The 26,712-nt window shown below is 45.8% G+C and overlaps 1 protein-coding gene across 1 annotated transcript in view; it reads right to left on the reverse strand.

Annotated features, from left to right (window-relative positions):
• Positions 1-213: 213 nt before the first annotated feature.
• ANTXR1 (ANTXR cell adhesion molecule 1) overlaps positions 214-26,712 on the reverse strand; it is a 93,889-nt gene continuing 67,390 nt past the window's right edge. Inside the window, exons 17-18 of the mRNA XM_425758.8 lie at positions 20,039-20,119; positions 214-4,096 (exon numbers count right to left, since the gene is read on the reverse strand). Coding sequence (XP_425758.5) covers positions 3,824-4,096; positions 20,039-20,119 — 354 coding nt within the window. The 3' untranslated portion in view covers positions 214-3,823. The remainder of the gene's footprint in view (positions 4,097-20,038; positions 20,120-26,712) is intronic.

Here is a 26,712-nt window from a genome sequence, read left to right on the forward strand (position 1 = left end):
CACTGGTCAACCAAGACACCTGTACTGATGCAGACAGCATAGACTGTGTCACCTCCAGGTGAAAACAGCTTTTGTGTCAGGCAGAAACACACAAATTCCCAAGTTTGTGTTCTCCAGGATGGTGGAAAGCTGGCTTTATGGGGTAACTTGTTGACCAGGATTCTCTCGTGGTTGCTCCCTCTACCTAGCCAATGAATCTGATGGAGCCAAGTGTAAATTTGTGTAGTTCTTTAATAATAACATCAAGGTCAGCAAGAATAATGACTGGATTTAACAAATGACACATGCAACAAACAGAGGGAATAAAACATCATTGCACAGCACTGGCTGAGGTGACAGAACATAATCCAACATCAGAGCAGAAGGCTGGTTTCTATTCCTTTGCTGCATCAGCACCACATACAGGGCAATGTCACTGTGCCCAGATCGCTCCAAAGCCAGATGTTCCCCAGAATTAACAGTGACAGAAGATGCCTTCATGCACCAAGGAGCAGAGGAAGACTTCTGATGGCCACCAAAGCTCATATGGGTGAATGCTTCAAAATGCAGCCAGCAATAATGTGTGATGTTAGCAATTATAAAACATTGGAATCTTTGCTGAATGCAGCTGCTCAGTCCTCTGGTGCACTGATAGAAAGCTTTGCTTGAATTAAACACAAAGGGATAATCAAAGTGATCTATTTTGAGCAAAGAAAAACTGTTTATTAACGCCATCAGACATCTGTTTATTGCTGTTTAGACCGACCCTATATAGGAGCATGTGAAAGTAGTAAACAGAGAAATCTGCTGAAGTCCTTTGAAATCATGGAGCAGATGTAGTGCCACACAGCTCCTTTTGATCTATAATGAGCCTTTACTTAACAACTGGCAAGTGTGGATTGATAGCCTGTGTAATGTGTTTCTAGGAAAGTTTTATACAGAGAGAATACATAGGGTGCCATATATCAGCACACGGCACACCAGCTAATTCGACCTCATTTACATAGCATTAATTGTCCGTGAGTTCATTTCAATTTGGGCCCAAATTTTCATTCTTAATACCTTAAACTCCGTTCTGATGGTAGATGTGCAAAACTCTTCCCAATGCATCCAAGGTTGGGCAGCCCGGCGTCCTCGTGCCCCAATTAGTGCTACGTAAAGCAGGTGCTCGTCACTACAGGAAATATTTGTACACTTATAAAAAAAAAAAAAGCCATACAACCATAAAGAAAAAAAAAATACAACAAGCACAGCTTGATACAATAACATGCCATGAAATGTCATTGGCTTTATAATAATTTACTACAACTTGAAAAATGTTCTTTTATCCACACGGGATAGGAAATGCTTCCATCTAACATATGGTAAGCATGCAGTAATAATATGTACAACAAAAAAAAAAAATTGGAGTTTATTTTTTATTCATAAACGGGATGATTACATGGGGATATTTTGCAATGGTTATTTTTCTAGCCCGATGTACGCTTCGTTTTGCTTCTTTCCTACTGTGGATTTTTTTTCCCCCTCTGTTTGCAGAGAAGGAAAATTCCTACATACATCTGCAAGAAGTTAGCTTCAGTCATGGAGCATACACTGCTATTATTTTTTTTCCCCAGCAGTAGCTTCAGATTTATGGGTTTATGTTTATTGCTTAATTGACACTAAAAAAAACCCTCAATGCCGTAATGCTGAAAACCAATCTCTTTTCCAACCTGTTTTGGAATATCGAGGTTCTGTTGAGGGAAATATTTGTTGATCCTGTGTTACACCGTACTCGTTCAACATCTCACCAAATCCCATTCACCACCAGAGGGAATCCAACCAATTTGTGTCGGGGTGTTAAAGGCTTCCCACTCCAACGCGACCATCACAACGTCATCTCATTGAGCCAACCGTGCCCTCTACCTCGTAGAACTTGACATAGTGAGTGGCAAAACCGGGTTTTGCTCCAAATTGGGGACTGCTCTGTGCCGCCTGCAGACAAAACAGTGTTGGGCTGAAGTGTCACCCTTCAAATGAGTCTTCAGATCCATCGTAGTTGATGTGTTTATGGCACCTAAAAGTGGCACATTGACCGAACGTGGGTTAGCTTGATGCTGGGTCTCATGGTCAGGCTTCATTCACAGATGTCCTTAACCAAGAGGTCCCAAGTCAGGTCTCCACTGAGTCCTTTTCATCTGTTTTTTATTTTTTTTTTTTCCTTCTTGACATTTTTTTTTCCTTTTTTTTCCTTTTTTTTTTTCTTCTAATAGCAAGAAAAGCTAGAATTAGTATTTCCAACAGCACTGAAGTAAGCACTTGGCAATGCATTTCTTTACCTGGTACAAAATGATATGAGCACGAGAACTCTTAGATATTCATAGAACAAGACAGTCTTACCCTTTATGACTTAGCAATTTCCAGTCCTTTTATGAGAACCAATCCTGACCGTAAAACAGCGACAGAAGCTCAGCGACCTCCCCTATTGCTATCACTAGGCATGTGCTCAGAAAGTTTGCTGTGATGTGTGCATAGGCTGTGGTGTGGAATACGGTGGGAGTCCCACGAAGAGGAAAGCATGGAGAAATGCATCCAGTGCATTTCTTGGAAGACCGATTCCCATCCTGCATCTGGTGTGGGGTTTTTGCCATAGTCAACAACTGCATAAAGAAGTGATGTTGCTGAGAGTTGACAAGAGTGAGTAAGCACACTGGCTCTTTGAGTTTGGAAGACATCTGCTACTTATTCAGGAAGGGAAAACAAAGAATAAGAATCCATGTGGAAATATTTTCGGGGCAAAAGTACGTAATTTACAGAAAAAACAGGAACGCATCAGTGGTAACCATTTTAAACTGACAATAACAAGGAGCCCAAGTAGACTGGATTTAGAGAAATCGATATGCCTAGCCACCTGTTTGCACTCAGAAACTTTCCTTTAAGAATGGAAAACAGCATTAAATTACAGCGCTGAACTGCAGAGGTGTTAATTAGATGGACATAATTAGTCTAAGCCAAATGCAAAGACTCTTCTGTCAACCAGACCTTTCCCGGATTGCTGTGAGCCCCTCTGTCCTGCTGGGAGCACCGACCTGCTGTGTCTCACTCCTGTCCTCATGGGAGGAGGCTGAAGCCTGGTGATTCATTGACTGATAGCGCTGACTGATTTCCCACGTGATCCTTTTGCCTGGTGGCACTTCGTTTTCATTCACCTGCACTTCCACATCCCAACGTACCCCAAACCAGACACCAGAGACCTACCCCTTCTCCTTTTTGGACCCTCCAAGGTGACCATCCCTTCTCCAATTCACAGGCCATGGGAACAGCTGCCCACCATCAATTCTGCTCCAGATTTATTGGCTTTCTGTGCTTGCAGACCTGCTGCTGTCCTTATTCACCTGGCAGCTGGCATGCAAGCTGGCTTTCTGTCATCCCTTGAGTCTCATACCGTGAATTTGTGCAGATGTCTTCAGGATGCTCCAAGCTTTTGCACCTGAAGAAGCCTTTTGCATCCCTTCCCTGGGGAGAACCTTCAACCATTTCCCAATATATCCTGGAATCACTGTGATGAGGCGCGGGGAAGCGGTGGGGAGAGCCTTGCTGAAACAGAGCTGGAGTCACTCGCCTTGCTCCTGCAGTATCTTGGCTTTTCTTGCTTCGATGGTTTGGTGGCACTGATGCTCAAGGGGTTTTAAAGACAACAGAAATCGAAAGGAGAAAGGCGACGACGAAGTCATTCATTCTGTCCCATTCCAAAACCGGTGTGGCTTCCTCTGCCCCCCACCCCCACCCCCCACCCCGAAGACAGACGTGATACAGTACTGCTGAAAAAAAAAACCCTCAAATGCTTCTAGAAGAGATGGGACCCTTAGACTGTAGGGCGAGGAGGGGGTCGGGACGGAGGGGGGGCCCTGTTGGGTGGTGGGACTTGGGGCAGTGGGGGGAGAGGGGGGAGTGTGGAGGATGGGGAGGGGGCGTGGGGCGTGGGAGAGCTGGGGGGCGGCGGGGTGTAGATGGGGGCTGGGGGAGGGGGGTTGTAGATAGGGGCTGGGGGAGGGGGGGGCAGCGGGTAGGTGTTGTTGAGGGGGTATTTGGGGGGAGCGTCGGCGTTCTTCACTCGGGTGAAATTGATGCAGCGGCCCTGGAAGAACAGAGAAGAAAGAGGAAAAGCAGAGTTAGTGATGGAAGCTGATGTCCCTGCGCATATGAAGCCAAAAAAACTGCTTTTCTTGCTGTTCTGTGAGAACGGTGCTAAGCTACAGTTTGTTGTACATTTTTAAACAAAACCTTTGCCCTCTGAGCTATTCCTTTTTTTCTCTTTTCCTCCCGAGTTCCAACCTGCAAAAGATCCCACTGTAAATACTCAAATGTCAGCATCAGCACTATTGCATTATGGATTCATTCTTTCAGATATGAAATCATCCAAAAAGGCACTGGAGGATTTCTGAGCCTGTCCTTTGTTTTTTGGATCTTCTTTCCTCCTTCTTCTCCCAAAGCCAGTGTTTTTCCTGGTGAAAAGATGCCAAATGGAGCGCTGTGTTCACAGAACCCTTGAATCATAAAGGTTGGAAAAGACCTCTAAGATCATTTAGTCCAATCATCACCCCATCCCCACCGTGCCCACTCAAAGAGCCATGGGATCATTAAAGTTGGAAGAGGCCTCTTGGATCCCCAAGCCTGAGCCTGACCCACCCCTCCATGCCCACTGACCACATTCCTCAATGCCACGTCCCCGTGATCCTTGAACACCTCCAGGGACGGTGACCCCACTACCTCCCTGGGCAGCCTATGGGCAAACCGTGCAGAAGAGGAACCCAAAGTGAAGGAAGGGAGATGCTGGTAGAAAGGTGCTGGAAAAAGCTTTGATGGGGATGAGCGGAGATGGCGTGGATGGGACTGACACACAAGGAGATGCAGACGGCTCCGCTCCGAGCGCGCTGCCAATTCTATCATCACCCTCTGCAGATACCAAGAAACATCTGCCTGAGCCGTTCAGCAGAGGAAAGCGGATTCCTCACTGAAGTATGTAGAGCAGCCCACAGCTGAGCGCGGGCTGTCTTGTGCAGGCAGAGGTCTTTTAAGGAAAACAAAGATTTCACAGCACTCACGCCCTGTGAGCATCACCTCGGAGCTGCTCCTTCTGGTGGGAGCTGAACCCACTACATGGCTCAGCCTGGGGTTATCTGTCTGCAAGAAGAGCCTGTGGCTTCAGCTCAGGCTCTCCTCGAGGAATGGGGCTGCAGGGCAAAGCAGAGACCCATGGAGTGGTCAGAAATCCCCCCGCAGGGCAATTGGGCAGAGGGAAGCCTGAACTGAGCACACCGCTGCCTTAAGACAATGCTCCCTCCATTCTATTTGCTCTTTGCAGGCTGGTGTCTTTGCTTTAATGTTGTTTTAATGCACTTAGCTGTGATTTTAAGTAAACACCGGGGGGCAGGCCTGCTGAGTGAGTCAAAGTCTGAACCCAAGTTAACCAATTCTGCACGGAGAGAAACAAAACACGAGGATGTTTTCCTTGTTCTGGTTCCACGCCTCCTGCAATGGAACTTCAGCAGACTATTGCTTGTACCAGCTTTGTTTTCTTTATTTATGTTGAAAATAAAATAAATCCGAACAAAAAGCAGCAGTCCAGGAATTCCAGCCAGAGAACAAAAAGCTGCAGTTGTTTTTGCGTGGAGAGATCCTCTGTCTGGATGCTCCAGGGGTGAGGTTATGGTGCTGCGGATCCAAATGGAGCTGAATGCTGCCCAAACTACATTCAAGAGGGTGCAGAGACAGTCAGAAATCTTTGGGGCTGGGGTCAGGGCAGGGCTTGAGGGCTGAAAACCATCTCGCCTTCATGGCAATGCCCAAGGCATGGTGCAAAATGATATCATGTCCTTACAAGCTTTGACTTCACTGGCAAAGATTTGACGTCTTACTGATGAGAGCTGGCTCAGACAGCTCTGCAATACCATCATCATAAAAACAGGGCTAACAACTCATGCCAATGCAGAGCTGCACTGTGTTTTACATTATTTCTTGCAGCCAGCTACCACCTAGTGACACCACGTCCCTGTATACTGCTTATCCTCATGACTAATGGTCTCTCTTCCCCTCTCTTCTTGCAGTGAATTGATACCTGTTGAGCAATGCTTCCTACTGCTGTGCAATGGGTAGTTCTGCTGGGCATCCAGCAAGTGTAGAGGACAGAGTTCAGCCTTCCTCCTTTCATGTGAGCTAACAGTTCGTGTGTCATTGCTTGACATTTCTCTCACCCATGCATATGGAAGGGAGAGTGCCAGATAGCAGTCTGGAGTTCAGAGTGCAACATTGGCAGCTACACTGCCTCAGAGGAGATGGAGAAATCAACACCTCCCAGGGAAGAATTGCCAGACTGAATGACAAGGACATACCCAGGAAACAAATTATCGTGCCATTACACAGGAGAGGCTGAAAATTTAGTGAGATTCTGGCACTGCTGCCCAGAGAAGAGGGGGTGCCCCATCCCTGGAGGTGCTCAAGGCAATGGATGGGGCCCTGGGCAGCCTGAGCTGGTGGGTGGCAACCAGACCGCAGCAGGGCTTGGAACTGGATGGGCTGTGAGGTCTCTTCCAATCCAACCATGCTGTGATTCATCTGGCAATCTGATAACAGACAGAAGGGGAGGGGTTGTGCTAGCCACACTGTGCCTGTGAGTGGTTCCGTGCTGTTTTATCTGGATGAGTGTCTGGATGAAGGTCAAATTGGCTGCCTTATGACCCATCCAGTCAAGCATTTACACATTTCTCCACTGCCAGCACAGTTCAGTTCATTCTCCAGATGACATGACCAGTTAGAGACCCTCTAAATATCTGTGCTGAAATGCCTTGTTCAACCTCGGGGGCCTGGATGCAAAACCAGAGTGTGTGTCTGAGATTCAGCAGGGAAGAGGAGTGCACAGTCTCTCTACAGCCAGTCGAAGGATAAGGACCTGCATATGACTGTATTATAGGAGGGGCTCAATGGCCACCATTGAGAACCCCCTCTTGGCTATGCACCAAAGTGTTTCTCCTCATCCAGGTTCCCAGGCAAGAGAAGAACCCATTTCCAACAAATGGATCCTTAAACAGAAGTCGCCTCTCATTCCAGGAGAAAAAGCTCCTTCACCAGATTGTACCACAGCTTTGAGAAGAAGAGCAGCCAGTTCTATTGGCCTTTCAAACAGAGAGGCAGTAGTTGGAGATACAGAATGAAGAATTGAAGGGAATATGCTGTATATTGAAGGGCTGCTGTGCTGAACGCCTTGGCTGGGTTTCACTTCCCTTTCTGCAGCCACAACGCTTCAGGGGGCAGTCACAGCTGTGCCTCAGCAGAGACAATTGAAGCAATATGAAGACGTTATTGCATCCAGAATTTAGTGGAATCAGCAAAATCAGCCAGGCAGATTCACTCCAGCATTTGATGTTGTTTTTCTAAAGAGTACTGCTCGCAGGCATTTGCATAATGAATTCTGCTCTGAGTGGCTTTGCTCTTTCACCTTCAACAGCTGATTGCTTTTGGGATGGAGGCAGGCAGCGCTGCCTCTGAGCCAGCCAACACGGGGCCATGGGGGTTCCAGTGCTCTGACTGCAGGCCTGGCCCTGCCAGCGCTTTGCATGCCGAGTGCCGTAGGGCTGCACGATCAATCCAAGCTTTTCTCTTTGTTCTTCACATCTGGCTGGCTGGGAAGTGCTGCTAGGGTCAGAAGAGAGGGCAGGATGTGGGGAGAGGGGACATCAGGCTGCCGAGGTCATGGCACAGGGTGACAGTGACTGTGTGCTCAAGGGAGCATGCTGAGTGTTGGTGTCTTGGAGGCAGATCTGGCAGAGGATGACTCGGTCAAGCTGTGGCATTTCCTAGGAACTCCACAGCCTTGCCTAAGCCCATTCCCACCTCCTCCTGCCCCTCTTTCTGTTCATTTGAACCAGCTGGGCTGCCCACAGTGCTATCTGCACACCCCTGGCTTGGGATCACAGAACTACAGCATGGCTTGGGTTGAAAGGTTCCTTAAAGATCACAGGACTATAGAATCACAGAATGATTGGGTTGAGAGGGACCTTACAGATCACAGGACCATAGAATCACAGAATGATTGGGTTGAAAGGGACCATAAGGATCACAGACTCATAGAATCATAGAATGGTTCGGTTGAAAGAGACCATAAGGATCATAGACTTATAGACTCATAGAATGGTTGGGTTGGAAGGGACCTTAAAGATCACAGAACTGTAGAACCACAGTATGGTTGGGTTGGAAGAGACTTTAAAGCCCACTCAGCCCCAACCTCTGGCATGTGCTGGTTGCCATCCACCAGATCAGGCTGCCCAGGGCCCCATCCCACCTGACCTTGAGCACCTCCAGGGATGACACACACTGAACCCTACGTAGTGCATACCCTGCACAGCACTGGGGAAGTATATCTATGATAGAGGAAGGTTAAACACATTTTTCTGAAAATGAAGAATGTTTTTGTTTCTTTTGGTTTCCTATCAATCTGGAATAAATATCTGGAAAAATGTCAATATTTTAAGACTGTAAGACACTGGGACTGAGTTTAAATAGAGCCATTGGAAAGGATTTGATCCTTGCTGTTGTTTTGTAAGGTTCATTAGTAATTCAAACTTTCCAAAAGCAATAACCGAGCTCATCCTGCTGCCACTAGAAAGAGGAGAGAAATAAAAAGAAATACAAAAATCAAGAGTAAAGAGGAGAAAGAAACAGAAAGAAAGAGGAGAAGGAAAAGGAAAGCAGAAGAAAGAAGAAAGTTGAAAATTTGTGCGTGATTTGATACTTGATTCTGAAACAAGCACACATAAAAGCTTGTAGGAGAAAACCATTGAAATGAGCAACAGGAAAGCATTAAATATACAAGGAGGTACCACTAGTCTCTGGAAAGAGATTTATTTCTGAAGTGTAGCTACTTTATAAGCAAAGCACATACGAGGATGCAAGATGATAGCGCTGAATTCTCTAGGACAAACCCCACCGAAGATAAAAGGTGCTTGGTTTGAACCTAGCCCAGGCTGGAGCCTTCCACGAACATCTCTAAAAATGCCAGAACATACTGGGAAAAAAACAGGGCCAAGGTTCCCACTACCATGTCATCATTTGGGGAAAGCAGCAGTCAGGGAGCTCTTGGGCTCAAGATAACCCCAAACCCCAGAGGGTTTCTGCTATGTAATGGGATCCTGAGAGCTTGAGATATCCCTTCTTTCATGACCCAAGCTGGCAGCGTGCTGGCTTTCAAATCACACAAGGGTGTCTGGAGACACTTCTAGGAAACATTTCACTAGCTTCTGGGCTTTGTTAGTCAGTCACTCTGGTGAGATCAGCCTGTGTTGAGTGTGCTTGGCAATGCCAGGAAGCACTGCCTACTGCAGCAAGCAAGCTAATTGCACGGCTACCTCTGTATCTGTTAGTCACCAAACAGCTATTAAAACCGTCTCGTTTCGTGATAAAACATCACTGCAGCAAAACCATTCCCATCTGTCTCTCATTACACAGCCTTGAACTCAGTGCTGCTCATAAAACCTACCATTCCCAAGGCATTCCAGCCACCTCGTCCACTCAATAATTTAGAGGCTTGATCTATTTTCTTCCTAAATTAAGAAGATGACTTCCATCGATAAGAGGGAACTTTGGGTCATGACTTCTAATGACCTGCTCTGTTATTGCAGAGGCAGCACTGAAAACTATGTGTCATTATGGCTTGACCTAGAAGTCCTTGTGAAAAGTATTGCAGAGTGATGAAGTCTGAAGCAGGATTCAGAGCTTTCTGTCAGGTCTCAGTACTACAAGCTGTGCTGGATTTCCAGCTCTCATTAAAAGAGTGGTACAAAATGGCATTCCCAGTAAGGAGGTGGGATTTGCCCCAGATGAGAGCAAAAAAATTTGTCCCCAAAACAATGGGTTGTATCACAGGCAGCATTTTATTGCAGTTTTTGTAGAACTCTCATAGAATTTGCCCAGTGAGGTCATGGGGACCCCCTCCCTGGAAGCCAGGCTGGATGAGGCTTGGAGAAACCTGGTCTAGTGGGAGGTGTCCCTGCCTATAGCAGGGGGTTGGAATTAGATGGTCTTAAAGGTCTCTTCCAACCCAACTGTTCTATGATTCTACGATTTGAAGCAAGAGCTGTATAAGCTCAGTCATGTTGGCTTGTGACCAACGCACGCCTATACCTACATATGTAGTACTGTGCATTTGAAGGCCCTACAGCACAAAGAGCAGCTCTACCAGTTCAGCCTCCAGTGGAAATCTTACCCAAAAGCTTACTCATAGCTTTGGGACTGCGACCGACTCTTCAGACCTACTGCAACCCAGATAACACCCATTGCTCTGCCAATCTCTGCCACTTGGTATCTGCAACTACATCATGCAGGAATGACTGAGCTGGGGAACCTATTGAAAAGAAAACATTCAAACTCCTAAGAAAAGTGAAACGAGATGATATAGGCTTCTACTTTGCCAAATTCAAGTGTGGGAATGAGCGTAACAACCTCAATCTTTGGCTTCTGCCAGAGTTTGGGAGCGTGGCTCTTTCAGCAATGAGTGGACATTTTTATGTCAGCAAACAGGCCTGATTGCTTTTGCAGGAGCTAGACTTGGCTTATTTACACTGTGAGACGAGTGTCATTTCCAGGAAGATCTGGTCATTCTTCTCATTGTCTTTCTGGAAAGAGGTAGCTCGTCTTGGAGAAACACTGCGTGACACATCAAAGACACTGCAGGACTATAATCTTTCATCTGGAGGTTGAGTAACAAAGTCAACTGGGTATAAGGAAAGGAGAAAAATTCAAATGAAAAACAAAAGACGTTATTTTGGCAATGATAACCGGAATAATTAATCAGAAGTAGTGGTAAACATCCCTTTGGAGGGGACGGAAGAGCCAGCAGGGTAGTGCTAATGGCCTGAGAAAATAGGAGTTACTGCCTGCTGAATATTGTCCTACCGGTAGATAGTAAGTAGTTCCCATCCCTGCAATCCCTGGATTCACCTTGGCTTCCTAAGCAAACCTGATGAGGTTCAAGGCATACCCTTGTAATTCTGCATAGGGGAAAGTCTGCCTCGGATCAAGGCATGAGTGGGATGCTCCCTTTGTGAGCTGGCTGCTCCCCAGTTCACAAACAGAGGCCCAGCATTTCAAGAGCCAGGCCAGGGCTTCGTTTTTTACAGGCATGAGCAGTCCTGCAAGCTGATGAGCAGATCACCTGGCTTTTGGCTTTGGAGCTGTTAGTTCCACGAAAAACAGCTGATGTTGAGGTTAACTTTTCCACGGCTATTCATGGAAAACCACACTGCAATAGTATGCACAGAAGGGTTACAGTTTTGTTCTCAAGTTTTGCAGCCTGTCAACAGAAACCTGTTAGCACAGACTTAACAACGGGTTAAACAACAGCTCCTCATCAGTGCCCATGCATTTCTGAATCTGCCAAAAGAAGAGCCATAGCAAGCAGCAGCTCAGCAATGTACAGGCATGGGTTGACCTGGAGTCCATAGGGCTGGTCTCATTCTCAGGTCAGAAAAGGGAAATGAGTCTAGCAATAAAAGCATGGTAATCTGCAATAGCATCCTCTGCTTTCTGCTCCTTGTTTCAGAGGGCTGTGAAAGAGCAAGATGTGAAATCAGACAACTACCTTAAATCTGAATTTCCTCATCTTTAAAATAGATCTCTAACTCAAAATAAGAGAGGTTAGAGGGGGCTTTCCACAGTATCTTTTGCTCCTGCATATTGTGCAGTCCACATGTGATTAGCAATGAGTAACCTTCCCCATAATACCCTTCTTGATTATTACACTTCTTGCCTTTCAGTATGACTTGCTAGAGGTACGTGTGGCAGAATTTGCTCGTAAGTATCCAATTATGAACAAATAATGACGGCTTTTGGGATGTTTTCATTGGATTTGTGCTCTCCAAGCAAAGGCCCCAGCTAGCTGCTACATTCTGTCTCTGCTTCTTGATAGCACTCTAATAATGCAGCCTTAAGTTAAAAACAGTATTCCTGCGTGCCAGCAATACTTAATGGGCTTTACAGTCCCTCATGAACCTGCTAACAGCTGAGTTTATTGCAGTGCATAATGGCTGATGACCAACTGGTGCTTACACAAACAAAGCACTAAGTCCACCTGGTCCTGCTTTATGACTCCTCCAAATTACCCCCTTATGGGAGTATGTAAAACCAGGTGAGAAGCAGAGCCTTCAGCGATCAGAATAAGTCTTCTTTCTGAGCCCTGGATCACAGGTAGAGCATTTGATGTCACTGCTTGGGTTCTGGGTAGCTCTGCGTGCCTAGAAAGTCCCTGGAGGTCCTCTGGTGGCTGATGTAAGACCCAGGGTTCCCCCTACAAGTTCTCCATGCAGATGGGCCCAGACACAGTCCAAAGTTTTCAGCTGGAGTAGCTGCTCACTTTTAGGAATCTGGAATCCCACAGGAAGCAATGGCCTTGCTTTCCCATAAGGATAAGCTCTACTGGAAGCTGCACGAGGGGAGCGCACTACAAATGCAACATCAACATTCACTCAGTGAGAACTACACGTGGCAGAGACAAGGTTCTGACATCTGTGACAGGGTGACTCTCTCTGCATCTTAATCCTCCCCCTCCTTGTACAGGAGTTTCACATTCCATGGTCTTACTCATATTCTAAGTGCCTAAAAACACCCACCCACCTACCTTGGGGCTAGGGAGGGTGGGAAGGGGTGAGGTATTGGAACAGAAACTCAGGCACTGACCTTCATAGCAATAGAAGTGGTCCTGAGTCAGAGGGGGAAACTCACCCACCAACCTGCATTGTCTGTTCCCAGACAGCTGTCCCCTGACATGTACAAATACGTTCACCCCCCTCTATAACGGCGAGGAGCTCCCAGCTCGTACAGCAGCGCTGCCTCTCTCTTTGTGGTTTAGATCTCATTTCTTTCCATTTCAGCACTGTGTGGGGCGTGAGAAACGATTAGTTATTTCCCAGAGAGGTCTTTGGAGGCACACAGCTTTCTCCAGCAGTCACGGAAAGGAGGCTTCATTTTCAGAGGGTCTGAATTTGCCAGAGATAAGACACATTCCTCAAGAGGCAGAGCAGCCAGTGCTAATCTCCTCTGTGAAAGACCCAATTATGTGCAGCAGATTAAGAGTTTTTCACATATTTTTTTGTTAAGCATACAGATGGACTGAGAAGAAGGAAAAGTTGCTAGAAAGTGGTAATGATTCAGACTGCTTTCTTTTCTCCTCTGCATTTTTAAGACCTGACAGTGAGTGCCCGGTCAGCAAGACATGCTCCCCCATCAACTGAGAATCACAATCTGCAGAAACAGGTAAAACTGGGATGTGGTGCCAAGGGGGATGTGTGGACAGACCTGACAAAGCTAGCTCTTGGTTCCCACTGGTTTCTTGTAACACCTCAGCTTGCAAAAGCAAAATGAACCCTGGCACTCCATGCAAGAAAGACTGTCAGACTACCGAGGCACCCTACAGGTCTAAAATACACACTCCAGTCCTCCAAATTCTGTACTGGTAGCATCACACAGTAACCATGCAAATCCACAGGTGAGGTGCACCCCCATACACATACCTGCAAATACAGCTAAACCTCACTCTTACTCTGGCCCTAACCCTAACCCCAACCCTACAGCTACAACATTTGCTCACATTTTAAATTTACTGCCAAGTTCCATCCTTCATTTTTATAAAAGCTGTGGAAAAGAAAATGCATTGGATTACCTCATCTAGAAGACAGAAGAAGCATCTGATATGCATACTGTGCTCAGTTTTGGGCCCCTCACTGCAAGAAGGACATTGAATTGCTCGACTACATGCAATGAAATTGGTGATGGGACTGGAAAATAAGACTTACGATGAGTGACTGAGGGAACTGGGGTTGTGACTGGAGAAAATGGGGGCTGAGGGGAGAACTCATTGCTCTCTACAGCTATACCTGAAAGGAGGTTGTAGCCAGGTGGGTATTGGCCTCTTTACTCAGGTGATAAGTGATAGGAATTGAGGAAACAGCCTCAGGTTGCAATAGGGGAAGTTCAGATTGGATATCTGGAAGAATTTCCTCATGGAGGGGATGGTCGATATTGGAACAGGCTGCACAGGGAGGTGTGGGAGTCCCCATCCCCACAGCTATTTAGGAGATGTGTGGATGTGGCACACAGGGACACGGCTCAGCAGTGGACTTGATAGTGTTAAGTGGTGGCAGAACTCCATAATCTGGAGGACTTTTTCCAAGCAAAGTGATTCTATGATTCTTTGATTCTGTGGAGTGGACTACACGGCAGCGCAGAGGTAGGCCCCAGGCCTACAGGCATCGTTAAGGTTGGAAAAGACCACTAAGCTCATCTGGTCCAACCCATCCCCACCGTGCCCACTGAATTAAACACTCAAGTGACCCTCAAGAGATGCAGAGAGACTTAGCAAGCAGCACAAAGTCCTTAATTTGCAAAATTGGACCCTTGACAAGGAACAGTCATTTGGGATGAATGACTGATATAATCCAGAGCGGTCATCCGAATTCCTTCGGCTGCACAAAACATTCACAGTGGAGCCTGAAATCAAGTTAATACGAGGTTTTGGCATTTCACTGTGATATAAAAACAGAAGTGTGATCGAAGGGTAGAAGCAGTTGTGTCAGATTTTGTTGAAAAACAGTGCTTATCCATAGTGAAGATTCATGCAGTTTGGCTGTAAACTGGTCTTATTTCATATGCTGGCTGATCTGTTACTATTAAAATCAATTAATTTTTTTTGTCAGCACATGCATACACACGTTCTTCCTTTCATTGTCAAAAGAGACCAGTTGTGATTACTTTAAGGGGGGACATTTTCATAGAGTTCATAGTTTCATCCTCTTGTCATAACTAACCACAACTTCTGCCAGAACTGTATCACTGAGATGTAACAGGAGGTTTGATGGGCACATTTGCAAAAGCTCTGGAAAAAGCTCCTCTCACTGCATTTCTCTTTATTTAGGAAGGATATTTGCACCTAATTACACATGGTTTTGCTATACTTTTCCTCCATATTTACACCTACCCGTATCAATTTTTACAAATACACACAAAGTGAAAATGTGATTAATTCAATGTAACACACATTTAAAATATAACGTGCTCTCAGATTGAGATTTCCCTGGCCAAGTCTGAGCTTGAAGCACATTTTAATAATCTCATAAATTCCTGACAGAGCAATATTCATCATGGAAATGCAACTGATACTTCGAAGACGCACTCGTTTGGATCCAACTCTTAATGAGCACTGTGCACAATTTAGCATTCCCTCACTATAAAAGTGATAACGTTTTCTAAAATAACATGTGTTTTTAAATCACCCCTTTCTGATGATGTTTTGAATGTAAAAATAACCTCATTAAAGCCGACAAGAATGCAAACTTAGTCTCTTGAAAATGTGAGAAGACCACAGGAATCCCATGTGACTCTGACTTCCTTGCCTTATTGGAAACATCTGTGTCTACTGGTAACCTCAGACCATTTCCAGGTTTGACTGCAAGAAAAGAATTTCACAACCTTTTTGCACATCTCAGCCTCTCTCAGTGCTTTTTCGAATCAGGTTCTGAACATGCCTCTCTCTTCCTTTTGCTTTTGGAGAAAAGGTGCAGATTAACAAGCCTACTCCAAACCAGACCAGAGTTTGCTTCATGGTTTGCCCTTTGCAAAGACAGATGGGCACGTGGCTGGTTGTGGCCAACATGGACCAGTTGATGATCACTGGTATAGCTTTTGTGGAGATACAATGATCAAAGCCAGGTAAGACTGCTCAGGCAGGCATCCTTCTGGCAGTCCTGCTGGAAAGAGACCTCACCTCTCCATTCACCAGGAACATCTAACCCAAGTGCCACACTGGAGGTGATGATCTACAGGCAGGAAACCTCATGAAGGTCTGTCAGGAGAAGCTGGGCAGCCCCATGAGCAAGGTGTGTTGCCCATAAGCAAGTTGTGCCGCCCAGGCAAAGCAGCCTCGACAGAAGGCAGCAACTCAACCCTGCCTTCAGATCCAGCACGTCCATCCCAACTAGGGTCAGCAATTCCTGCACCAGCATGGGCACCTCTAATGCAAAGCTATCCACTGAGTGCTGCACACCCCAGGCAGCACCCACATAGAACTTGTGCCTACTGTAGTGAAGAAGCAGTCTTACTGTATGGCATCCCAAATCTCAGGGCATGAACAGACAAGAGGCAATGAGATTGTCTGAGGTCACACAGAGGGGGAAGACTGGAAGATAAGCTTTAGTCCCTACATTATCCTCTCCATATACATATATAAATTGCAAATTTATTAGTCACTATGCTTGAACCAATGTCTTGTTATAAACTAATGTGAACTTAGGGCAGTCTCTCCTGATGATTCCTATGGTACCTTGGACGCTGTGTGGGCTACAGCAGATAAACAGCAACAATTAGTCAACACAGAGTTTGAAGCTAGATCCATGTTCCATTCTACGCAAGCAATCTTTTTGAACAGCTCAGCTAACATGCTGGCAGTGGATAAAGTAACTGATTATAGCAAGGGATTGCTTATATATGAAAGTGATGTAACGTTGGGATTGAGTCCAATTCCTTTTCGGGCTCCAAAGCAAACAGAGATTCCTTTCAGTTACTTTTCATTTGCCTTTGCTTTTTCATTGTTGGCCAGTGGGTGAATTAAGATGCCCGCTGGACAACACCAAGGGTCTGAAATCTGCTTCCTTCTTTCCTGCAGGGAAGAGAAGGAAGGAGGTGCAAATCGCTTTCTTCAGCTGTTGGTGGCAGTGTGATGAAGGACAGAATCGCGTTTGGGATCCCCAGGCTCTCCTCTCCTCCCCTTGCTTTGCAGCCATCCCTCCAAGGTACAAAACTTGAGCATTTTACTGGCAGTTTGGGATTGAGGGCCCCCGTAACACTGGGAAATCCGAGATTTTCCCCCCTTTTCAGGGCTTTTGCAAGATTCAGAAGCGAGACCTTCGTTCTGGAGAGCGGAGACAAGGCTTTGTGAATGGATGGCATGGCAGTGAAGGTAAGCAGAGCCAGGAAAAAGCTGGAAAGCTGCAGCTGCCCTGCCATGTGCTGCAATAACTCAAAGCCTTGTGTCTGGCTGCCTGAAGCTTCCTGCAGCCGGCAGGGCTGGGCTTGCACATGGCTCCAGTCTATCAGGGCTGAGGTTTCAAACCAGCTGTGCCTCCACTGTAAAACCCCATGACCAGCTTGGGGTTGCTGATACCAGCTCTCATTGGGTCTCCTTTGCTGACAAATTGGGCAAAGTGCTCCTTTACCTACGCTTCCCAGTAGAACAGGATCCAACCCAAATTTGCCAGAGGACAGCTGTTACAACCCACAGACTCATGGCTATTTGCCCACGCTGAAGATGTCACAACCCATAGAGAACCAAGTCTCCCTTTGCTTTGCCACCTGTCCATGCTGCCTGGTCCAAGGGAGCTATTTGGAACCACGTGGAGAGGCCACAGGAATTTACAGCTGAGCTTGCCACTGCCAAAATGACTCTTAACAGCTCTACTACCCTGATGGCTTGTCCCCAAACCCTACACCAGAAACACATGGCTAGGTAGCATCCAGGTCTGTTTGGGTGAGCATCCTGCTCAGTGCCATCCTGCAGCACGAAGAACATCCAAACCTGTTGGATGCAGCCACTTGGCTGTGTGTTGGGCCAACGAGGTGCCATGTTTCTAAGTAACTCAGAGGCACTCTCAGCAGCTGCACGGGTAGGAATTTCCTATCACTTCCATGAAAGGCAGCAGATCCATTGCTCTACAGACACAGGTTCGTAAAAAGATTTTCTGGGGGACTGCTCCTTTTCCTTTATGTTTGTTTCTTGCAAGGAAAGCAAACCATTCACACAGACTCTCGACTGTCTGCATTCAAGGCACTGACATGTGCAGTCAACACGGGCATATGTTTCCATGCTGCTGTCCCCATCAATTCAGCGCTGCATTTCCAACCACATCGAAACAGTGACATGATATGTGAAATAATATTTGATGCTTTCTCTCCTGGCAGAAGCTGACTGTCATAAGGTACTCAGGGACATGGGTTAGTGGGCATGGTGGTGATGGGTTGATGTTGGACTAGATGATCATAAAGGTGTTTTCTGACCTTCACGATTCCATGAATTATGCAGCCTATATATCATCAGGCTTGGACACAGACTTTGTCTCAGAAGAACGGTGGCCCAGAGAACAGAATGAAATTGGTAGGATCATATAGGAGTTAGAGTATTCTTATTTCATGTGGTGCAAATTTTACAGCAAACTTTTGCAACTTTTTGCTTTCCTTTTTGACTGATTCATCTCCCAGGGTACAGTGGTAGTTGGAGGTAGCTCAGTTAATAACAATTACACAGTCTCTTGCACAGAAGCATCTAAATACATCATAAAGCCAACCTTCATAATGCTCAGCTCCAGTAAAATCACCTTCTATGCCTACAAAGGAGAATGTCTGGGAGCCTAAACCAGCACCCAAGCCATGGGGAACGCCTACAGCAAGATGAGAAATGATGTGGAGACCTCAAAGCCAAACCCAGGGCTTGAAAGCTCGATTCTTCTCCCTGCTTTCAATCCAAAGTAGGGAAACAAAAAAGGCCCACATCACTGCTGAACAGGGGAGGGGGAAATGCTGCCCAATTCTGCCATTTCAGCTGTGTAAACTAATGAACATCACCGACATTTTACTGTTTTCCAGCAAGTTCTCAGATTGCTTTTGCCTGTGCTGCTGGGGGTGACATCACCTGGTTATGTCACTGCTGTAAAGCAATGAACACCAATTGCTCTCCTAAGGCTGAAAGCTATTAAAACCATCAAGATGATTGTGCACAGCTACTCAGAGAAGATGGAAACTCAGGCACACGGAAATCCAACACCTTGCAGCAACATGAGGAACTGCCCCAATATTTGCAAGTCTTTCAGGAGCCATCTGCAGAGAAACAGATATTTTTGCAGCTCTGTGTGCATTTGCAGCCACTCTCTCTTTCACACCAAATTACACTTGCTCCAAATCAGAGATCCTTAGTAGCACAGCAGAACTGTAAAGAGCTTAATTTACTTCCAGCCTGGATCACGTAACACCTACATGAGCTAATTCTGCTACTGCTTATGCTGACAGAGAGAATCACCAAAAAGGGAGGGAGCTACTGCCACAAATTGCTGCTAACTTTATCAGCTTCAGTTAAACCACTCCGGATTTTCCCTAGCATAAATGGAAGTGGCGCCTTCCTTGGAACTCTTCAAGTAAAAATACATATTCCTAAAACAGGAACTCTTCAACCTCCAATTTTGGAGGGAAACTCCAGTTTTGGAAGGAAGATTGGCCTGGGCAATCTGGTCTAGATCTGGAGGTTGGTGGCTCTGCCTGTGTTGGGGGGATTGGAACTTGATGATCCTTGGGGTCCCTTCCAACCCAAGCCATTCTGTGGTTCTGTAACTAGTCCTGTATACAGAGGCAAACCTTGGAGGGAACCAAACATTACAGAATTACAGTTCTCCATCACTTAATTATATATATATATATTTTCATTCAGCTTCTTGAAACCTTCACAATGTTACCCAGTTGCTTATGCTTTAGGACAACTCTATTCCTGAAGCAACTCCGACCTCCTCTGCCCATTTACATCAGCAGTATGTACAATGACAGGTATGACATTAATCAAATGGACACTTTTCACCAGGAGGGAGATCAAATTTGGGGCTCAGTGAGAAGCTGAATCTCCATCCTTGGAGACAGTAAAAACTGCATTGGGTACAGCCCTGAGAGAACATATGAAGAAATACTCTTGATTTCATTAGATTTATTATATAATTAATTGAAAGTACTGGGTTACTATGTAATTAATTGAAAGTCCACTGGGCTCCTACATGGGTGTTTCTGTCATTGCACCAGGACAGTTTCCACACTTGAAAATACAGGAACTGCAGTTATAACACAGCTGATAAAATGGGACAGAGCTTTTCCTTCTGGGCTGTCACGAGTATCTGCCTTATCAGGGGAGGGCAATCACAACCATTCTGTCCTATTTGTAAAGGCAGTCTGAAGCTTCAGCAAGGTTTTGTTTTTCCCTAGCTGCAAGAAATGCCTGGAGGCACAATACCTTGTCTCCTGGTTGTGGGCGCATCACAGATACACGGTCGTAGCCTTTCCGCAGCAAGACCCAGAGAGCATCCAACTTCCCCTGCAATCACAAAGAAAGAAAGGAAAAAAATGCAGCGTGCTGCCTTCAGTGCCATAGCAGGTGAGCTGTGCAGACCTACATTTTGCACTTGACCATTTGCCGTGCCTGTACAAGGTGCTGGAGAGCAATGTTTTCCCTTACAGAAACTCCCTCTGAACCTGCTGCAAGGTTCAGAGAAGGCTTTCAATAGGATGATATGCCTGGCAGTCAGCAGTGCCCGTGCCTATTCTTCATGTATACTTCTGAGCACCTCCAAAATTGGCAACTTAGGTATCCCCAGGGTTGAGAGAGGCTCATATCTACTCCATTTCTGGCATGGTTCTGGCAGAATGCTAAATGAATGCAGAAAGCTGTTGAATCTGTACACACGTCTCCTCACCACTCTGCCTCCTCCTATTTATGTGTCAAAACAATGTGCAGTGGAATGTGACTGAAGAACCAGGATAGATGAGAAGAACCAGGGTAGATGTGGCACTGAAGGATATGGGCATAGTGGGGATAGGCTGATGATCGGACTTGATGATCTTAGTGGTCTCTTCCAACCTCAATGCTTCTGTGACAGTATTCTGTTCTATTAACTATCTCTGCATGCAGAGGATCGCCTTACCAGGTCTCACACCCACACACCAGTTGGCACTGGCATCTTCTCCAGGCAATGACACACGTCTTTCAGAATACTGCATTCCTATGAGCTCACTGTCAGTCTCCCAGTGCACACTGCCTTGGTTTTGACAAGCTGCTCACCTTGCTGTGTGGTCTCGGATCCATGTGAGCAGGCACAAACCCAGACAACTCAGTGTGCTGTAATTTCTCAGTGACAGAAATGTTGGTTGAGATGCGGGGCCAGACCCTCCCTGCCCTCCCTGCAGTGCTGCTCTGCCACACAAAGCATTTGATTTCAACTGAAATTCAGCCGTGCAACGTAATGCCAAGCCTGCAGTTGTGTTCCAGATGAGCTGAATGAGGTGAGAAGGACCAGCACAGGGCTGTGTAGCGTAGGAGCATCCATCACATCATTTGCTCTGAAACATATATCTGCTGCTGAACGATTCTCTGCTGTATCCCCATTCTATTATGCTGGGATTTCACTTTCAAAATGGATTCACCTTCCAGGAGGTCCGTAGAAGGGTTTCTGTGTGTGCAGCACGTTGGCTGGCTCAATGAAACACTATGGATATGTTACATACTGCAGAGGAATTTACAAAATCTCCAAATTAATGTCATTTGGCCCAGAGGCTGTGAATGCCACCCAAAGATTTGTAAGAATTTCTCAGGAGGGTTAACAACACACTTCACTTATTGAGATATCCATTACAGAGACATCACAGCCTCTGACTGGCCTAATTAAAGAATTAATGCACAATGCACTTGATGCACATTCTTCCTTTCTCAAGGGCACATATGGAGTCTTCTCCTTTCATTTTAAAGAAACCATCAGGGCCGTAATCCCCCCTGACACTTACATCCCTCAATGAATATATTAAGCCAACGTTTCAAAGCTTTTTTGGGAGCTGGAGGGATACATGGGTGGAGACGGGCAGACACACAGAATGACTGCATAGATGTTGTTTTCCATAGGATACTGGGAAAAAAGACTTCCTAAGGTGAGAGCCAGGAAAGTCTAATTCTCAAAGGAAGAAGCAAGAACCTCTTCTGTCAGATTCCTGCATTTGGACAGCCTCTCTTAGACCAGAGGGAAGCCATCCCTGTCTCTGACTCCATCCAAACCCATCCCTCCAATCTGAAAGCTCTCCCTTTGAGTCCATCTTTTCCCCAGCATCAGAGCTCATGGAAGCTCTTGGTCTCCTGTCCCTTCTGACAACTGAAGAAATAAGTACATTTTTTTTTTTCATACATTTTTCCTATGAGAAACCAGAGGGAAAATTACAACTTTGCATGGAATAAAAAAGTCTTTACCACAGTCCTAACTTCCAACATTCTACTGAGATTTCTTGGGAAAAAAAAATAAGAGCTCCATCTTTGCGAATTTGAATGGAGCTTCATGGTCAGTCTGAGACATCTGGGGAGAAGAAAGGGAATGGATCATGGAAAGGGTGATGTTGCTTGAAGAAATGAAAATGGCAGCGCATCCATTTGGAAACAGAAGCACTTCTGTGCTCTCCAGTAGGTGGGCTGGGCCTCTTAGGTTGGAAACTTCTTTGCAACTGAAGTGCAAGGTAGCCTGGAGGCAAAAAAATGGGCTGGAGGCAAATAAAGCTGTGTCCTCCTAGATATGAAGTCCAGAAAGTGGAAACAGTAAGAGATGTAGATCATAAATGAAGGAGGGCCGCTTCAGCCACTGCCTGAAAATTAATGTGCTCTCTTCCTAATGGTTAGGCTTCTTTCTAATAGTTGGGTCAGCACTGTATGGACTGTAGTCTAGTGAATGACGTGGTGCCTGGAGTGATCCTGAGACCTGGTATGTTGTCAGTCAGAGGCATTTTTTAAGCTGCCTATAGATCCAAGCTGCCCCTAGGCCTCTTCCAGGGAGGAAGATATTCTACATCAGCTTTGCAAATAGAGACAGGAAATACAAAAGCTGGAAAAAATGTATCAGGGTCACTCAGCACAGCAAATCATTAAGTGGCCTCAATTAAGGATGCATCTGAGGTATTTTTCTGGGAGGACCAGTTGTTGCTTCATCCTCAGCCTTGAGACAGGTCCTGCAGGTGAGCTGTTGTGGATGAACGGTGAATTCAGCCTTGTCTCGTGGTGCTTTCTGTACAGTTGTTTAAAGACTGCTATTGGCCTTCTTCAGTCAACCACAGAGATGTGGCGGATGCCCTGTCCTTGAAGACACTCAAGGTCAGGCTGGACCAAGACCTGAGCAACCTGTCCGAGCTGTAGATGTTCCTGCTCATTGCAGGGGAGTTGGACTGGAGGACCTTTAAGGGTCCTTTCCAACTCAAATGATTCTATGATAACCAAGTGCTATAAATGCTCTTGAGGAGGAGAGAAGAAGAGATTGATGCAGACAGAAGCAGAAGCAGAAATAGAGGTGAGACAAAAGCTTTTAACCAAACCAAAGCACAGATCAGTGGTTGGCTGCAGCAGGGAGCATGTCTTGATCCAAATGGCATGGTCCTTTATGATCTTTCACTTGTGCCTATGTTTTGTGCTGCTCCTCCCTGTCAGATGGACTGAGGATTTGGCAAGTTCCTTGAGAAGTTTCTAGACTTGTGGTGCTCCTTGGGCTATTTACACTGACTTTTCAAATTGTTGAAGTGATATTTTAGAAGTGGGGTAAGCCAGTTGGCGTTGTGCTAAGAAGTAACAGCAGCAAATAAGAATAACAACAACAATAATAATAACAATCTGTTAAGTGTCAGTAGCTGCAATTTGGCAGCAAACAAAGCCCTGGAGCATTTCTAGCAGCAATCTATCCACTCTCAGCTAACAGCTGTCTACCTACCATATGGACACTACTCTGGAGAGGGGATGTAAGGGGAAGAAAGACTCCATCAGACAAACTGGCAAAAGGCAGAGCACTCCAAGTAAGGCTAATGCTTGTACTGCATGGAGAAAAGGAGGCCTGCTGGCCAGCAAGATGACTGGCCCTAAAAGGTGAATTTCCTGGCTCTTTGACAGATTCAAGCCACCTTGGTTCACTGCTCCTGAGATTTAATTCCTTGCCTACTTCCTTTGTAAGTAGATTGCTACATGCATATTCATCCACCTTCCAAAGAGGTGTTTCAAACAGCCCAATGGGGTGGGTGGAAACTTAATGTCTCCAATCAAAGGAGTGGAGTGCATTTGGAGCTTGGGGATGAGGGAAAATTTGAGTATCAGGAGCCATTTCCTACGGGTGAGGTCTAGTAGACTGGGAAATATTCCCCCTGGGAAGCAGTGGAAGCCTCTATGTTATTTTAAAAACGAGACTGGAAAAAGCAGTGAAGGACAGTCTCAAGCTAGAAGTGCTGCTTTGGCTGAGAATGCAGACCCAATGACCTAATAGGCTGTCCCTCCTCGCCTTCCTCTGCCTCTTACAACTCCATGACAGCTTCCCTGCATAGCACAACACAAATTCATCTTCATATGTTCATGTCTTCTGGACAAGAGCTTCTGCCAAGAGTGCTGATGAGCAATGCCAATTTTGCTAGTTCCTTACTGCACAGGGAAAGGAATTGCAGGACCTCTGCTTCATAAGAACGATCCCTTCTGCTTTTGCTGAGTGCTCCTGGTTGTACGTGGGGAAAGTGTTGGATACAGAAATCTGGTCTATTTGGGTACAGTTCAATAAGGGGTGTGGTGGCAATTAATAATTAGGCAAACTCTCATCCACATATTCAGGCTGCTAAACACTATCCAGATGTGGAACATGCCAAAGTTAGGGAGTATTTGGATATGGGGTCTTGGATTGGACCTGTCCTTATACTGTAGACTTTGAATGGTAGAAAGGAGAGATTTTTCCAAAGGAAACAGGAAGATATATCACCCATGAGATACTTCTAATACACTAATAATAGTCCCGTACTAATTGAATTCTTGCTGTTATGAAGCAAAAGATGTTCCTAGTCAGAACCAGAACGGAACTTGAACTTAAAAACATTGAATCTCTTCTTCAAGCCTCTTTTGAACTCTCAGATTGGACAACTCTGCAACAAACTCCTGTGTTCAAACCTGATTTTCTGCCATGCAGAATAATCTCTAAAAGCAAACTGCAAATCTCCTGAGAATGTCATCCAACATCGCCAGTTGGTGAAGACAGAGGGGAGAAACTCAGCATTATCTCTGATGGGAAAGACCTAGCTCTCACAGCTAATGATCTCAGGTAGTGGTGCCCACACGGATTCCAACTGCCAGAGCGTGTATTCAGGCTCTTTGTGCTAAAATCAGTGCTTCTGTCAGTTCCTAGGTGGTTGGAGTACAGCGTTGTGTGCCTGAATCCTGACTGCAGCACACAAAAGCAACTGAGCTGCTTCCCTCAGCTGGATGAGGTCATTTCCATGTGCACGTAGTAGGAGTGAAAATCTCCCAGATGGGACTGGTGTGTCTTACAAACACTTTGCACTAATGAAAATGACAATGCAATGAATTTAGAAACAAAGGAGCAGCTATATGGGATGGTGCTCACTGCATTCCTGACTCTGAACTGAGAACCGTTGAGTCTGTAACCTGTCCCACCGAGGGAATGAATAACCCTCATGAACACATGTTGAAGTCATTATAACACAATTGCAAATGACTTGTTGGTAGGCTATGTTTATTAGATGATAATCTTTAAGGGGGAAAAGAGAGAGGGCACTGGACCAAATTTTCACAGAGGCTCACGTTTCCGTATCCTCCGGAAACCACTCGTACTCCCTTGTGCATCCTTGCCATTTCAATTGCTGGATTTAAACCAGCTGCAAGATCAATGACTGAGGAAAGCCAAAACATGTTACTTGCCCAAATTCCTTTGGGCACTGCTTGGAGCTGATCAGTAACAAGATACAATGCGGGGAAACCTGGGTGTACTGCAGTGAAATAGATCTGCGTTGTAGTAATGTAGCTGATAGAGTCTGTCTGACTGGGCTGGCTGCTACTAGAGAGAGAAAACAGGGGACTAAAAACTCTCTGCTTCAGCAGTGAGGCACTTCATCACTTAGAAGAAAGTTTAAGCTGTGTTCAGCATCAGAGGGTTTAACAAAATTGCCTGTGAAGGGTTTCTAACCAGAATGGCCACTCTTCAAAAAGAGATCCAGGTTCCAGCAGTGCAGGGTTTGCACTCAGATATGAACGGTGCATTTTTAGTCTTTTCTGATTACTGCAGTGCTGCTACGAATAACCACGAACTACAAAGATATGAGAAGGGTCTCAGCACTTCCCGAAAGGATTAACCCTGAGAAATGTAGTAACAAAGAGAATCCTTTGCTGAAGACATCTCAACTTGTCCTGACAGCAGGAGATTAGCTTTCTGACTCTGGAGTGTCCTCACACGTCACCAGTGGATGATGCCACTGATATCTGTTGCGTGTGGTTTGTTTCTCTTAATCCAGGAGGAGCATTCACATGTGCAATAAAGGGTTTTGCTTCAGTGAAGCATCCAGCTGCTTGCTTGCTTGCTTTGGTTTTGCACCCTGCCAACCATTTGTATGAGGGAAGCCAAGCTGAAGAGCATCTGCCTGCCCCTGGGACAGATGGAGAGCCCTCCCAGTTCCTGTGGGCGACTGCTGGGCAGCTCTGCATTGCTTCTGACCTGGTATCAGCATGAATTTGATTTTCCACTCCTGAGGCACTCTAATACAGCCAAGATCTTCTCGCAGGGCATCCCTTCTTCATGAAGCTGCCCCTGTGACCCACGTCTGCTGGCAGACATCGATGTGCTGCACTGCAATCCTTGATCTTCTCAGACCATCTCTGGGGACATTTAGGAAAAATTCCATTCATATTTCTCCCCTCTTTCTAAGGAAAGAGAATGCTATTTACTCCCTACATCTCAGAGAATATGCAATATGGACTAAAGAGCCTAACTTTGCAAGCACAGTGGAGTCTGTAAGAACTTACACCACTAGAACTGATCAGCTGCTTATTCTGGTCAAAGAAAGCAATGCAACCCTGAAATCTGTTTAACCTGATGGGAAACTGCCATTGCACATCTAGCTCTTTTCTAT

Source organism: Gallus gallus, chromosome 22, assembly GCF_016699485.2.
Source record: "Gallus gallus isolate bGalGal1 chromosome 22, bGalGal1.mat.broiler.GRCg7b, whole genome shotgun sequence".
In the NCBI taxonomy this organism is placed as follows: Eukaryota; Metazoa; Chordata; class Aves; order Galliformes; family Phasianidae; genus Gallus; species Gallus gallus.